A 17,597-nucleotide genomic window follows, 5' to 3' on the forward strand; every position below is an offset into this window, starting at 1 on the left:
TTTAATTAATTAACTATGCAAATAAGCGTATGAAATTTGCCCTAAATTTTGTTTTTTGTGTTTGTTTTTGCCTTTAACTCAATTTATATAGCTAGTAGAATGCTAATTTTTGGTTGGAGTATCAATTATTACATTTCTAACAAATATCTACAAAAAAATTGCAAAAACATAATTAATTTCTTATGTATTTTGTTTTTTAAATTCTTATGTATTTCTTTGTTTTTTCAAACCTTTGTTTTTTATTGTTTTTTCCAATGAACTTTGTCAGGGACCCTTCTGCGATCATAAATAGCATAAAATAAATCCATTTAAACCAAAAAAAGTAGAAATAATCATACATCTATGATTTTTGGTTGAAAAACAAAATTTGCATTGACTTTGTACACGGAATCACGTTTTTGAGCAATTTCGGGTCTGACATGCACTTACAAAATGTTGTTAAAGGAAACCAAAACCCTAGGAGAGAAGCAATCTTATTGGAAAGAGTAAAATGAGCGGAACAATTAAACAAAAAGTTTCATCAAAATCGGTTATGAAATAAGCAAGTTATGGAGGTTTAAAAAGTCTTGATGTACTTTCTATGAGGATCCTCAAATTGGCAAACGTGCTTCAAAATGGCTGATTTTGTGGACAACTCTCCATTTGTTTTGTACACAAATATTCAGATTTTCCTCATTATCTTTCAAATTGCATATGTCATGGGAAAATATAATTCACATCACATATGTCAAGGTCAGGAGGAGATAATGTGAAATATGTAAAATCAAGGGAAAAATCTTAAAATTTGTGTACAAAACAAATGGAGAGCTGTCCACAAAATCAGCCATTTTGAAGCATGTTTGCCAATTTGAGGATCCCCATAGAAAGTACAAGACTTTTTACACGTCCATAACTTGCTTATTTCGTAACCAATTTTGATGAAACTTGCTTTAAATTGTTCCTCTCATTTTACTCTTTCCAATAAAATTGCTTCTCTTCTTGGGTTTTGGTTTCCTTTAAAGCCTTTGTTTTGAAGGATTTTTTTTTTTTTTTTTGGGGGGGGGGAAGTAAAATATACATGTATGTTCAGTCAAGTATATTCCATTTGTTTAGAAATTTACTAGCCTGACCGGGCAAGTGCTTCAAAAAAGCAATATGTAGCACCCTGTATTCTTATGACTAGTGAGAAGGCCTTAAACAATTTCTACTCACAGAGAGGAATGCAATACACAGGCCTCTTGTCTTCGAGGGTAAGAATTCTGCTAAAATTGTAACTCTAAACAAAACAAACAAACAAAGGTACACAAACATAGGAAATGAATGAAAGTGAGAAGTGTGTCGTCTTATTTCATGAAAAATGTTGAAGAAACAGGAATCATGCTTGTTAGATAGGACTGTTACAGTAATAAGGTGGCTGCTTGGTTCTAATTTGTTTACAATTAACAAATTAATTAATCAATGAAAAAATAAAGGAATGAATGAATTATGATTGTTTCATAAAACCCTCTTCAAATTGATGATAGGAACACACGCCTCAGAACATTACATGGGAAAAATATCAATTCCACAGATAATGATCCAAATATACATGTACATGTACATGCATATGATGGAGGCATACATGTAGTATATTCAACAATGTAATGATTATGATGTAAAAATAAAATATACAAATTAAAAAAAAAAGAAGACTGACATTATAAATAAAAATAAGAAAGGTCCTATTCCATTTCAATATAATATAAAGTAACAAAAAAAAACAATATGACTTGAATGACTTAACAATGAACAAAACTAGAATGCAAGGTAGGAAATATTTTCATTTTCTAGGGATTATTATTTTTTTTTTGCATTGGGGTAATTACTGAAAATTTGGGAGATATTTCTTTTATTTAAGTGCTCCTTCTTTGTTGTAACAAGCAATTAATTGGTGTATGTAAATATCAGTATTCTGCTGGATGTAGAATAGTGATTTTCCACATATTTTCCAAATTTCGTTTAAGATCTGGGGGCGACACTACAAAAGATGGTCCCAAGAAAGCATTCAATTTGGGGAATTTGGGTAATTTTGGCTGTGAAGAGGGGAAATGTCACCGGTGGCCCTAATGTATTTCCTATGCTGCTAGAATGAGTGGTTAATAAATGAAATTTTCTTTTTAAAGACACCATGCATACCCCTGAGATGCCCCTCCTAATCCGAACCCGACCAGTCCTCGCAAGAAGAGAAGCCATAAATAATTGGGCGATAATGAACTCAGAGCTCCGAAGTAGAAAATGTAGAATGAACATAAACCAAGTGTCTGGATGAAAAGAAAAACATTGAAAGAGATAGAAATTACCTGTATTGATATGTTTTCATACAAAGATATGACATACCATACTTTTGGATACTATGTTTGTAGATCGCAAATATGGTACGCCAATCGTCGAAAAATGATACATTTCAATGAATTAAAAATATGAAGTAAAAAAATGTTATACCTGTGCATTCTCGTCAGCATTACATAATTTGATAAAGTACATGTACATGTAGCAGTGTGGATTATGTGATGTTGAAATATCAAACATTTTCTCTTTTTAATTATATATGCCCTTTGAAAATACATGTACCGGGTAATGTAAATAATCCAAGTCCAATATTTGGATGCCCTATTGATCGGCCTCACTGTCCCCTTCAAAAAAACAAATGTAGTGCCCTATTGAATATTCCACATTTGTGATTTAATAAACAATGTGCCCCACTCATATATGCCTTATAGGGTATTTGTGTGAAAACATGTATACAAGTCCATTTAGTATACACCTGTAAATCCTTGGCACGCTTTGGAATAATAAGGGAATGAAAGGACAATTTCCAAATAAAACTATGACAAAATAATCCATGAACTACACTGTATCTTAATTGGTAAAATAAAAAAATAAATCAAATGAATCATTGTAAATTTCAAAGAAAGTCAAGCTGTCAAGAACTCTAAACACAGGCTTCCTCTCTAGATACATTGCTCTGATTTTTATGATATTGGTGAAGGTTTGAGGAAAATCCATTAAATATTAAAAAAGCTATAAGGATTTAATGTTTTTGATTTGTGACGTCATAAACAAGCACCTACCCCATACTACGTAATATAACATGCATAAATTTAATTTTTTAATGGTTCATGATGACTTATTTTTTATTTTCTCTTTAGAAGCGCTTGTGAAATGATTTGTGTATTCATATACTGAAGGTACAATAATAACCATTTTCAATTTTCCCAGAAAATGACTATTCATTGATTTGTTTACCATATGATGTGTACGAAAGCTGCTCGCATACAACGTCACAAACCAAATATTTAAATTCGAATGAATTGTTTATTCTTTGATGGGTTTTCCTCAAACCTTTGCCAATACTTCTTAATATTTTTCTGCTATTTTTACAATAAACTTTTCGTCAGGGTGAACTTCCCCTTTAGTACATAGACTAATCATGATACTGGATGGCTCAGTACCAGAAATATTACACAAACAAAGGCCAATATTGCACAAATTGTTGTATCAACATGAAGTCTACTTACTGATCTCCTGCCTAGTCTATCAGCGATCAGACCCCACAGCGGAGCGCTCAAGAAATAGCCTCCGAACACCACGGTGGTGAAGAGTGCCTGTTGCCATGACGACAATCTCCATTCACACTTGAGCTTGTTAGAGAGCACGCTAACCAGCATGATCTCAAATGCATCGGCCATCTAAAGTGTAAGGAACATAAAACAAATCAAACATTTAAATATATCTGTTTTCGGAGCCTTATAAACTCACTGCAGTACAAATCAAATATACACAACAAAAAAAGTAAGTCCCCCCTAAATCAAATTGATGTAGCTTTTGAACGGAATTTTTTGAGATATGATATTTCGTAGGTGGTTTTTTACACTCATTAGGCAACTCCTAGGGAAAAATGAGATTGATCGGTCGAGTCATGCATGAGTAATTAAAGATTGAATTAAAAATGACCAATTTTAAAAGTCACAAGCGTCTTTTTCCAGATTGTGCGAATACAAAGTTGGGCAAAAGTTGTTGTTAGGTGAATTTTATGATGTTAATGCTGTTTTACTATCCATCATTTAGCCACTCCACACACAATTTTGATATCGTATGTTCATGGTTGAGTGAGCACAATATTGCAGGGGCCACAGAAGCGGGGTGGGGGCTGGAGGCCCCCCCCCCCCACTTTTTTCCAAAAGCATGTACAAAAATGTAAAAATGACGATACAATTGTGATTTTTTGCATGGTCAGCCCCCCCCCCCCACTTTTGGCTAAGCCCCTCCCGCACACTTTGAACACCGTTCCGCGGCCCCTGTATTGTGACGTATCATCATAGAGGTTTTTGGTAGTATCCTCTACAACTTGTTAGGTCATATTAAATTTTGAAAATGTTGGTGGCTCCCCCGATTATAGGCCCCTCCCCCATTTTTAAATTCTGGATCCACCCCTGATTTGTCCATAAATTAAACTGATCATGAGAAATTGTTAGGAAAAGAATACATTTATGCAGTATAAAGAGTATTCATTCCTAAGTTTTCGAATGTGCTCGCTCAACCATGAAAATGTTATAAGTTCGGAAAGTGTGTGGTGATAGAAATGATGGATGATAAAAACAACAGCAATTAAAGTCACATTTGAAACCGAATTTGCCCCCAATATTCACCTTATTACACTTTAAAATGAGTCTGTGACATTGAAAATACCAATTTTCCCACTGTGATGCGTGCTCACTCATCCATAAATAAACAAATCTACTTCATTTTTGCACAGAATTCTGCCCATAGGTTGATAAACATTACTGCCGAATGATATTGCTAAAGACAGCCTTGAAAAAAAGTTCCACCATATTGAATAAGAGGTTACTTATTCTTAAACATATGCACCCATAATGTACACAAGTCTATGAGAGAGGTAGTCAAAATTTTAACAAATATGAAATACATGTAAGGGTTTGTTTCATGGACGGTTTTTGTTACTTCTGCCAACAGTTATTTCATGAAACTTCGCACATGGCTTCAGAGTAACACTATCCAAAAGGCGCGCACACCAAAATAACAATTCAATACGGCACAGAGTGGGGCCAAGGCCTTGAACTTTCTTCTCATTTGCATAATTTTCGAATATTGTGTGCTCACTGATGCATTAAACATCGGGATTTTCATAAAAATCAAATCAAATGAACTATGCAAGGAGGTTTGTGACAGATATCCATAGTTACAAATTGCATTTTTTCCAATAACGTAAAAAAGAGCTAATCACATTCCACATGTTCATTCAAGCGTGAATGTTTAATCAAACGCCTTAGAATCATTGAAGCATGTTAATTGGTCATGAACATAACGAAAAAGTTGATAAAAGATCAGTTTCAGTTACCAAAATTAAACAATACTTTCCTATGATATTTGAAAATCGTATTTTTTGTTTTCAATAAATGTTCATTGAACCGTGAAACGAAGAATATTGTTGAAGATACTCTTCCCAAAAATAACTGTCATAATATTCTATCATTTTTAGTGATAAAAATGTGTAAAAAATCAAATTATAGCAAATTTGGACTTGTGTTTATTCAACCGTGAAATTTCGCCAAAAAAGTTGTATCGTCCTTTAGAAAGTAACCTTTACAAGCCTTCTGACTATTTTTCATGATGAGAATGTGGAATCGGTTCCAATAAAATGGATTCAAAGTCATGATATTTGGCTTGTGACTTTTGAAAGGTGACATTTTTGCCTTCTGACGGTGATCACTGAAGCATGACGTAAAATACGCCCATAACATTTACTCAGATGGTAGCTTATAAAATTACCTACACGCTCATGTAAAAATATATAAAAAACTCGCATTGGTTCGGAAATTATTGATGCTTGTTCAAGGGGGGACTTACTTTTTTTGTTGTGTATATTATTTTGAAATTGCTATATACATATTCAGTTTTGTTTCATCATTACAAAGGATTATGTAAATTTTATTCAATTCATGCTAGATTTGACAAAACTAATTAATTGAACATTAAAACCCTGAAATGGTCACAACACACAAAATGCAATCAAATAGAAAACAAATGTGCATATTTTTCATCACAGGTGGAAAGGGGAGGGGGTTCGAATTCTTTGTGGTCTTTAAAGAAACCTAAAGAGCAAAGTGAAGGATATATTTTATACAATAGGTATTTCTGTGTATTCAGTCATATTTTTGGATGGTGGGGGGGGGGATTTTCCAATAGAGCAAGATGTATGTAGAAATACACAGAAGTGAGAGGGTTGGGGAAGGGGGGGGTTTACTTTTCCCTACCCTCTGTCCCCAACCTGAAATGTACACTCAATGGGCGATTTCAAGTCTGGTGCTGGTGTTGGTGAAGCACAATTTGGATTGTATTTCCAAGCACCAAAACCTATTCTGAGTTCACACTAATGATACAAATCACAATATAGACAGTTCAACACATAGTGAGTGACTTTTCTGGACCAACTTCATTGAATGCTTAGTGCTACGCTCCTGTAAAATTTGACCTACCACCAACACCAAAAGGTCAACACCAAACTTGAAATCACCCTATGAGATATGTTTTGCAAACAGGACAGGGGAGCATTTCATCAATATTTGTTGTCTAACACTTTCCTGGACTTTGATTGGCTACGAATCAAATTACTACATGGTAACTTTAGGATAAAACGGGGACCCATTTCATGAAAGTTGTCAGCACTGACAAGTTTTCTTCCTCCAACAGATACCATAGCAACAGTCAGAGGCCAGTGCCTCTCCTCCAATCAACATGAAGGATGTCTCTGAAATTGTCAGCAATGACTCTGACCCCCCCTCTCCCCCCGTGACTTGTTGGATAAAAACACCCAACAAGTCCTTTCATGAAATGCTCCCGAACCCATCTTATCTCATACTCACACTATGAAACCCAACAATGCTGGCAGTTCTGATTTGGAACCAACCAAACCCAAGGGCATCAATTGCTTCCTCAACGGTGTACTCTTTTTCATCATCTGAAAACGACAAAAAAAAACATTTAAATTGCTGACTACGAACCTATAAGCACAACATGCCCATTACTCTACTACTATCTAGAGGCTATTAAAAATCATTATTACAGATAGGACGCTTGACAGCAAATCAAATTCAAAGTTCATTCTCCGTAATAAAAATGCAATACAATCATACATGAGCAAATAATCATAAAGAAAACCCGACCTAATGGACATACATGTACACAAAGTACATCATCAAAACAGATAAAAATGCATGATTTCATGAGAATTAGTTAACAAAAACAGCAAAATAGCCAGTTATAAGATGTTGATCCCTGTAATAAAATGGCCAATAAAAATGGTAATATACTTGAAACAGAAAGAAAAAAAAAGCAAGAAAAAAAACAAACAAACTGAAAATAAAAAGGCTTAATACCCCCCCAAAAAAAAAATAAGGAAAAATATGGTGATTTTGGAATTACGAAACACTTTATGGAAGGACTATTTTAACGCAATTTGCATAGTGCTTCTCACTACATGCCCGAAGGGGAGGGTGAAGAACATTTGGAATCATTAATTCTGATTTTAAGTTTAAAAAAAAATACTTGAGCACCCTTTTATATACTATATGTTTTGCGCATTATATTTATAAATGTCTTTTTTTTATTATACTGGTATTTGAGGCATACTGTACAGGGGCCCGTTTATCAACACCGTCATAAGTCTAACTTCTTGACTAAATCAGAGATAGTGAGCTACTTGTCCGCTGTTTCACGAAGCCCTAAATATTTATGACACCTCCGAACATGTCATAACTTTTTTCTTAATGACGTAGTGGCATCACGTGGGTAGACTATGACATGCAAAAGTGCCTGGAAATTTGAAAATTATAATCTTAAATGTAATCAATCATAGAATCATCATTACATGTACATTGCAAAATAAGAGTGGTCGATCATTCAATAATATTGTCATGTAAAGGAACTATTAAAAACTGTTGGTAATATGCCACAAAAAAAACCATAATATTTTGAAATAGTAAAATAATTGAATCAATAAATATGAATTATTCATAATTTCACTTCTCAGCAATTGAATGCTTTGTCTTCATGGTTTAAGTATGTATGGTGCATATTTTGCCTCTACTATTATTTTGATTAGATGCATTTCCCAATTCATCACAATAGTTGCAGTTTTATAATAATTTAGATTTTTTTAATTATGCTTTTTGTGACTAAGGTTACGTCTCGTCTGCTCTTTCTACCGATAGTATCGATATCAAGGGATTCTAGTTAGGAAGCCCTTCGTGAAACGGGTTGAGTAAGATTAGAACTAACTCTGTGGCTGGTGGATAAATAATAATAATAATAATAGTTGGATTTATAAAGCGCTTTTTGCCAGAGGATACAAAGCGCTGCTATAATTACCCCGGCTTTAGCTCGAGCTACCATCACCGGCGCTCAGTGCATGCAAGGAATTACTCCTGCCGGGTACCCATTCACCTCACCTGGGTCGAGTGCAGCACAGTGTGGATAAATTTCTTGCTGAAGGAAAATACGTCATGGCTACGATTCGAACACACGACCCTCTGTTTCAAAGGCGAGAGTCAGAACCACTAGACCACGACGCACCCATATAAAGATATGACTAACTTGTCCAGGTGTTGAGAAACAGGCCCCAGGGCTCCCTCAAATTGGTCAAAGCCAAAATCATAGTCATCTACATACTGTAGGTTAATCAACCTAATTGATCATCTTTAATAAACATCTTGCCTTTGTATCACTATGTATATCAAGCCAGAACTAGACCAAGGTTAACAAACATTTCGTCTATTAAATACTCTAGGCCTATATATCTACTCGGTCAATGCTAGATTTGTAGAACAATGACTTGCTACATGTACATGTACATCTACATACGGTACAGTACTTATCACAATGCCCTTGATCAAGGCTTTTCCTGATTCCATTGTCTGTGTAAAAAAAAAATGTTTGTGGCATACATGTACAAGTCATGCTATTGTGTGATAATTTTTTTTCTCTTCAATGAATGGCCTAAAAAGCAATCATACTTCAAATAACAGATTTTGAGTGCCTTAATGAGGAGATCTACCACTACCAGTACAAAAATATTACTCAGACCCCTGTTACACCAGATTTCTTAAGTAGTCTCAGGGCACGGCCCCAAGACCACTCTTGGGTAGGTTTCTGATTCGGTGTACCGTAAACGCACAAACCTACCCAAGACCCCTCCTGAGCAAACCTATCTCGGATCACCTCGCGATGTATTCCGAGACCTGTCTCGGGGTGCCCCGAGACTGCATTGGATTCAATGTAAACGCAAACTTGCCCGAGATTGGTCCAAGACAGGTAACACTTGATGTCCTACACATGGAACGATTATCCAAACAACAAATACAGCACGCACTTGGCAACCTCCCAAACCTATCTCGGACAGCTTTGGTAATTTGGTGTAAATGCACAGAAAGCTGTCTCGGGGCGCCCCGAGACTGGTTACCATTCCGTTGTAATAGGGGGTCAAAAATTTTGGTCAACTTTTTGGAAACCAGTCTCAGCTATCATTGTGATGAAATTGGGAAATACATCTATTAAATTGTAGCAGAGGCAAAATATGTATTATACATCATACACTCAAACCGTAAAGATTGGAGCATTCAATTGATGAGAAAATTACATTATGAATGATTCATCTCATGACTCAAAAATCACATACCGGTATGGACGTTGAGATTTTTAATAGTTTTTAATCGTTTACGAAAGTAAACCATAAAAGGTTCCCTTTGTAAAATGATGATGGTACGCCTTTCTATGATTTCAAACATCTTCAAGATATAGAGTAACATAAACTTTTTATATCTTTAGATACCGAAACATACCATGGCATAATCTTTGATTCAATTATTTTACTATTTCAAATTAAATGGTTTAGTGGCTTTTTATCTGAGTATCAACATTATTATTGAATGATGTTTTGCAATGTAATATCAACTTCTATGATTGATTACGTAAGATAATAATTTTCAAATTTTGATGCACTTTTGCTTGTCATAGTATACCCCACTTGTTCACTGCAACCATCCTGCCTGTGGGGAATCTATAGTACAGGTAGGACTATAATATGCCAATGCTGTCATAGCACACAATTTAAAAAATATCACTTTTGTGACCAAAATTACTAATTTCCATACAGTTGCAATTTATTTTTCATTAATTAGCAACTTGGGAATAATTTTTATATTCACCAGAGCACTCAAAAACATGAATTTTTGGCAAATTTTTGTGTACGCCCTCTATTGGTGCAAAGTAATAATAATATGGCAAGAAAATTTTCATTTTTCAATCTCTATTTTTAATTAAAGGAGAATGAAACTCTTGGAGCAAGTTAGCTTTTGTGAAAGCAGAAAAATCAAAGAATAACATCAACAAAAGTTTGAGTAAAATAGGACTAGCAATAGAAGAGTTATGAACATTTGAATGTCGAGATCACTAATGCTATGGAGATCCTCCCATTGGCAATGCGACCAAGATCTATGATGTCACAGATGAACAACTCTCCCCTTTTGGACACTGAAAATATATACCCCAAAACATCTCTTTTTGCTCGTTCTAATCATATGACAAACGATTCATCAATGATATAATGTTGTGAAACCTCTGTACTTGTCCTCTCATAAAGAGAACACCTCACCTTGTGATAGACTCTATAAAATAGAAAAACTTCACAGTGGTTACCTGTTAGAAGTGGAGTGCCTCAGGGTAGTGTCCTCGGACCGACAGTTTTTGTGGTATTCATCAACGATCTCCCTGAGGTAGTAAGCAGTATCGTAAAGATATACGCTGACGACACCAAACTCTTCAGAGAGATCAGAATGGAAGATGACTATGACAGGCTACAAGCTGACTTAGACAACTTAGCTGAGTGGTCCAAGAAGTGGCAGCTCCAGTTTAATACAACGAAGTGCAGATCCCTCCATCTAGGTCATCAGAATACCCATCATCAGTATCATCTAGATGGAGATGTGCTGGAGGAAGTTTCAGAGGAAAAAGACTTGGGAGTCATTATGGACTCTCAACTGAAATTCCATTCCCAAGTAGCCAACGCAGTCTTGAAAGCTAATCGTGTGCTTGCTATGATTCGAAGCACTTTCTTGCATAGAGACAAAGAAAACATCAAAAGGTTGTACAAGTCACTCGTGAGACCAATTCTTGAATATGCGAATGGAATATGGTACCCAAGATATGCTTCTGACTTGAAGGCTATTGAGAAAGTCCAGCGACGAGCGACCAAGCTAGTACCAGCCCTGAAAGAAATGGACTATGGCAGAAGACTGCGTGAAATGAAATTACCCTCCATCAAGTACAGACTGCGCAGAGGAGACATGATACAAACCTATAAAATAATTTATGGCATTGATGATGTGAATAGAGACCTATTCTTCACATCAGCTACCACTCAAGCAACGCGTGGCCACCCTTACAAGCTATTTTTGAAAAGGAGTAGACTGGCAGTGAGACAAAACACCTTCAGTGTTAAAGTGGTTAATGACTGGAACTCTTTGCCTACTGAGGTAGTCACAGCATCAACAATCAATGGCTTCAAGACAAAGTTAGACAAGTTCTGGTCTGCGTGGCATTATGTTCACGCATGGGAATAGTGCCTATTTCATTCCAATACATTAATTGGCACAGCACATTGCACAAATAGCACAGACTCAGTTTTCGAACTTATCCAAGCTAGGAAGACAACAAGCTAGGAAGACAACAAGATAGGAAGACAACAAGATAGACCTGGAAACTTGACTGCAGGAACAACTGTATTTTTCCAGTAGATGCGGTATAAAGGTATAAAAAGTGAGAATATAAGTGAAATAAGTACTAAAGTAAAGAGGGAGTTGTACGTGTGTGACATCACAGATCTTGGTCGCATTGCCAATGGGAGGAACTACATGGCATTAGTGATCTCAATATTCAAATGCTGATAACTTTCTTATCATTCATTCAATCTTCCTCAAACTTTTAACAATATGTTTCTTTGATTTTTCTCTTTGATATGGATTCAGCTGGTTTCATTCTCCTTTAAGAAAAAATAATTTAAAGAATCAAATTTACATAAGAGCCAAGTTATATGATAAATAGCTGTATTGGAAACCGACAGTGTAAGAAAATCAACAATTTGTCCCATAGAAAAAGAGAAAATAAGCCAAAATTGCCACCCTTATATTGCCACACATGGAGATGTAATCTAAAGTTCTGAGAACAAGGTTATATCATATTCATAATCTTGACTGTTCATTGACATTGAATGAGTATTGAGTGGTCTACCCATGTGATCGTAGGTATGTGTGAATACGGGCGCATCGCGAGCGCTGGTTTTGGCTGCACGGTTTTCGCGCGGGTTTTGCTGCAAGTGGCATCGCCTCTGTCTGGGCGGCTCATCGAAAATGGGGTTTCATGCGCATGCGCACATAGTTGATGCAATCTCGTGCCTTGATACAGACAGTTGAAAACTTGCTCTTTCTGTACATATAAGTTTCAATGTGGATACTCGCCTGTGAAGTGTGGATATCGGAGCTTGAAAGTTCATCAAATTTTTGGATGCGCAAATGATCGAAATTTTTTTATTGTAAGTAGAACTACGATCCAATTATGTATCCTCACTGTTAGATAATATATTCAAATTGATAAAAAAACTAAAATCAAAAGATTCTTTCGTGGAGCAGTCCAGATTATAAGCGGCGCGAGCTACCCTTGTCACAGCCGGTCTCTCGGCAGTCGAGCTGCCCGATGCGGTGGGCTCCCGACGGTCTTTCGGCAGTCGAGCTACCGGTACCCGATGCGGAGGGCTTGGTGACGGGAGTGGTCGATAGTGAGTCGTTCATGCTGGATTGAACTGGATCTAAATTGTTCACTTGATAATATTGTGCCTTTTTCTGAAAATGGCTGTCATTATACCGTAGATTGTTATTCTGATATTGATTTAAATATATACATTTTGTCACAAAAACATTCTTTCCTCCTAAGGTTATAGAATCATATTTTATCATTTGGAAACTGGATTCTTTTGGAAGTGGAATATTAATGTTGACTTATTAAATTAAAATGCAAAATCTATAGTGTTTCTTTTTTTTCTTTTGTAGAACATTATTTTGAGACTGGATTTGCTTTTGAAAGGAGAATATCATAAATGTTGACTTTTTAATTAAAATGCAAAAATTATGTTTATTTTTTAGTTTCTTTTTTTTTAATATATTTTTTCAAGTTTCTTTTTTAAATTATTGTATTGTTTATTTTTTTCATTTTTTTTCATATTTCATTATTTGGAGACTGGATTTGCTTTTGAAAGGAGAATATCTTAAATGTTGATTTTTTTATTAAAATGCACGAACTAGATGTTGTTTATTTTATGTTGTAATTTTTTTCACTCTTGTAAGAAAATACATGAAAACTCAGAGGAAAGAATATTTCATTTCCAGATGGGTCTGAGTCCTGTATTTATGTTTATTATTAATTGTACTATTTATTTTTTTGTTCACTTTTCTTTTTTTAGGGGTGCAGGTGGGGGTTGTATTTTGAATTGGAAAATGGGGATGGGATTGGTACAAGTTTTTGTTTCTCTTGTTTTTAGTGCTTGTTTGGAGCTTTGATGTCTGTTTTGTTGTTGTTGTTTAAAGCTTTGTTATATATTTTCCCTGGTTGTTTTTTGCTTTGTTTTGAAAGAAATAGACCACTCTTTTCCTTTTCTTTTGGATTCGACTAATAATTTGAATTTATTTTTCTTTAAAAAGAGAGCTCAAACATGGCTTTTGTAATACAATGTATGTATACAAATCTAAGAAATTGACAACTGATACAATATATTAAAACTTCATTTTCGTCCTTCTTGATACTTGAAATAAATTGCATACAATTCTACATACATATTTTACACTCAGCTGCTCATTCCTTCTAAAAATGTAATCACATGTCCATTGTCTCTCAAATCAAAAGCTACATATTATAACAAATTGTTGAAACAATAGAATACATAAGGAATTGGTGAAACAATAAAATACATCAGAAAAAAGCACACATATTTTTATTTGGTCATACAAAGTACAAAAGATTTTTTTTTCATATGTAAAAAAGGACCCCCGTACAAACACATATACAAAATTACAATACTAAGTTGAAAAAGAGCTTGTAATTTATATCAGAAAACAAAGAAATACATTAGAAATTACAAAAACAATACTTTAGACAAATTCATTAGGAAATTATCTACATGATGCTGTTTTGATGCCAACTAAATTATATGAATTATCTATCATAATCACCTTCATTTGGCAAAAAAAAAGAGGCAAGTAATTGTGATTTTCTGTTATTTGCATAATTAATTAGAATTAATTAGAAGAAATTATTTTACACATAATAAGAAAAATTACTAGATGAATTGATACACATCAATTAAGCATTCTCTCACCTTTCCATTGATACCTAAATTACTTCATAGGGCTCAAAAACAAAGAAGTTAGAGCCTGTTGAAGACTTGGGTTCAAAATGGTCACAAAAATGACAAAATGGTCACAAAAATCGATTCTGTACTCCATTGACTTTACATTAAGACAATGACCACAAATTTGGATGAATATGTGCGACTTAAACTGGAATAACTTTATAATTTCTTTATGAAAACTAAAGTTCTTGGTATCATTTTAAAGGTCTTTTTAATTTAAGAGCTTTCAAGTGATACCAAATTTATTCATATTTGATGATTTTCATTTTTTTTGTCACATACCTACACTGTGATGCCACTACGTCATTAAGAGAGAAGTTATGACAGGTTCGGAGCTGTCATAAATATTTAGTCAGGTTGTTGTCCCTGATCTTGGCAAAGAGGGCTTCGTAAACGATTAGCGGACAAGTAGCTCACTTCACTATCATTTAAATAATTAATAGATTTATCATGACTATCTTTCCTTCATTCCAATCCATTTCTTTCTTTCTTCTCTCGATTTCTCTCTTTCTTTTTTAATCCATCAAAAAAATCAATTCTGGAGCCTAAAAAGTATAAATGGTTTGACTTTGAACGCGATCAGAATCAATCTCGAAATCGTGTTTTGGAGACCAGCCGATGTTTGAGCCGGATCGTAAAATCACCGACGAATTGACCCGGTACTGGCGGGTTGACAATTGGTGAAACTCCGTAGTCTGCACTTCACCGCAGTCCAGATAGAAAAATAAAAATTTCAAGATACGGTACGGTACCGGTACTCACCATTTTCCGAATCAAGTAGGCATGCATGTTCTGATTCAAGATGACCATTTTCTATCGCTTCTTTCCTATCATCATCTAAATGGGAATACTTGAAATCTGATAGTTCTATTTCATCCATGATTTCTCAAGTCACGGGAGCATGCATCTGGTGGTGGCCAACTAGAGTTCTCGACCGGCGCGGCTATCCGAGGCCGAGGCCAGCCGCGCCCGCCGCTCCGCGATCCGGTGGCCACGGTCTCCGAGCAAGTGATCTTCCCGCGTGTAGGAGTCCACAACTATTTTGTAGTTTTGGAAAATATGCACTATTAAAATACATATAATCTAATGATAAACCTCCGGTGATAACCATGGCCTCCTGTGATCTTCATCTATATTATGGATCCCCCCTCAAAAATCCTGATGGGGCCGGGTGATCATGCCCTAATTGGATGCCCATGGGGGGGGGGGGGTCTGGTGGGTATAGCAGTTAGCCAAAATTGTCTTCATTATATTCAAAGAAAAACAAGAGGGGAGACTAATTCCCATCCTCTCTTCTAAGGGGGAAAGGGGGGGAACATTCTAATTTGTGTATAAATTTTGGTCGACCGGTGCATGGGTCATCAGGCCCGGGGGGTCAGGAGGATTGCACCCCTCCCCCTCTATAAAATGATGGGATCCTGCCCCTTCAACTTGGTTACCCTTAATTTCCCATCTCCTATTTTTTCTTGAGCTCCATCTCTTGTTTACCTCCTGACTTTTGTAACACGTTTCAGTCTTCATATAGTTATCAGTCTTTATTTATTTCTCCTATATTCTCTCCCCACATCTTTTTCCCCCTTATGCGTGATCTCCCTCTTTCTCTCTTCCTCATGTCCCGGGCTAATGTCATTCTCTCTCATACCCTTTCTAAAAAGAAATTCCTTCTCTCATCTCTCTCCCTTGATCCCCCATCCGTTCTCACTCCTATTTCCTACTCTCTCTCACTTTATCCTGCCCTTCCCCCATCTATCTCCCTTCTTCCCCCTCTCATCTGCAGGCACAGTCCGATTGAAACTTTGATCAAAAAGTTCGTCTCCCTGCACATACAAAACTTGCTGTTTCAAGGGCCTTCAGTACACAAGGCAGGAGTAGGCTGCACATTCAGTCCCTTAACTCAAGTGGAGGGTTTGCACAGCAGACTTCCCCTCTCTCACTTTATCCTGCCTTTCTCCCTCTCTCTCACTTTAACCTGCCCCCCTTCTATCTTCCTCCTTCCTTCCTACCCATCTATTACTCATATTTTCTCTCCCACTCTATCTTCTCTTTCTGCTTTTGAATACCTTTCTTTATTATTAACTGCTTCCTAAGATTATTATCTCTTTTATCTTTGTTTTCTCTATTAGTATTTTGGACTTATTACATAAATACGATGGAAACTCATGCAGATAGGATTTATTTACAATTTTTATCTTCTTCCAGATAACAATTTACATATCTACAACAGTATATAGTAAGAAATCTCGGGGGGGGGGGGGGAGGGGGTAGGCTACTCGGTATAAATATATCTTACGTATGTGGCACAGTCAAGACCCCAATTTTCAGTCTAAATATCGGGTCCAGAGCATCATCAATTCAGAAAGCCATACAAATTCTTATTTTCCCCGTTCCAGAGACCCTCAAATTTGTGGTTTCTTGTTCCAGTGCACACCCATCATGAACTACTCGGCCGGTCAGAGTGGCAAGCTCGATCAGCGTGGAGCCATAGTGCTAAGCCGCCGAAACTCCCTGCGACCACAGCTAGCTAGTGCTGTAGCCTGATATGAATCTAGCAAGACGCACATGATAATGAGTTCAGGAGACCCCCTTTTTTTATGTGGTCAGTTCAAGAACATTGCATTTTTAGCAATCATTGATCCAAAAGCCGTTCCGGAGACCCCCTCATTTTAAGACCAAGATTTAATTCCGGGGCCCTTATTTCGACTTTGGTGTGGCAAATAGGTATCATGTTATAATTCAAGTACCCCCCCCCATATACATTGTAGATACAGCTGCATGCACTTCTATATATTTCTTACAAACCGGGTGTGTGTTTCATAAAGTCATTCTGAGAGTTAAGCTTGACTTTACAAACAGCTTTATGAAACACCCACTAGCAGACTTAGGTCTGTATATCAACCTCAAATCAACACCTAGGACTGGTCCATATTTCTATCAAATTCAAGTGAACTGAAGCAAACTTCTTATCAAGGTGAAATAGCGAGTTTTCGCAATAGCAAAAGGGACAGATTCTAGAACATAATTAGTAAATGCATTGAAAATGCCTGTAAAATCACAATGAACAGATGAAAGGCCTTTGTCAAAAAATGGTGAACCAAGTGGGTGTTTC

At 36.0% G+C, this 17,597-nt stretch overlaps 1 protein-coding gene across 2 annotated transcripts in view; it reads right to left on the bottom strand.

The window, feature by feature from the left end:
• LOC129279396 (synaptic vesicle 2-related protein-like) overlaps window positions 1-15,740 on the bottom strand; it is a 37,511-nt gene extending 21,771 nt beyond the window's left edge. Inside the window, exons 1-5 of one of the 2 annotated variants that reach the window (XM_054915489.2) lie at window positions 15,254-15,740; window positions 6,903-6,997; window positions 3,537-3,707; window positions 2,155-2,279; window positions 1,192-1,255 (exon numbers count right to left, since the gene is read on the bottom strand). In XM_054915489.2, the coding sequence (XP_054771464.2) occupies window positions 1,192-1,255; window positions 2,155-2,279; window positions 3,537-3,707; window positions 6,903-6,997; window positions 15,254-15,371 (573 nt within the window). In that variant the 5' untranslated portion in view covers window positions 15,372-15,740. The remainder of the gene's footprint in view (window positions 1-1,191; window positions 1,256-2,154; window positions 2,280-3,536; window positions 3,708-6,902; window positions 6,998-15,253) is intronic. The other variant, XM_064111054.1, reaches the window with a different exon arrangement.
• Between the last annotated feature and the right edge of the window lie 1,857 nt (window positions 15,741-17,597).

This window comes from Lytechinus pictus, chromosome 16 (genome assembly GCF_037042905.1).
Source record: "Lytechinus pictus isolate F3 Inbred chromosome 16, Lp3.0, whole genome shotgun sequence".
NCBI classification, from domain to species: Eukaryota; Metazoa; Echinodermata; class Echinoidea; order Temnopleuroida; family Toxopneustidae; genus Lytechinus; species Lytechinus pictus.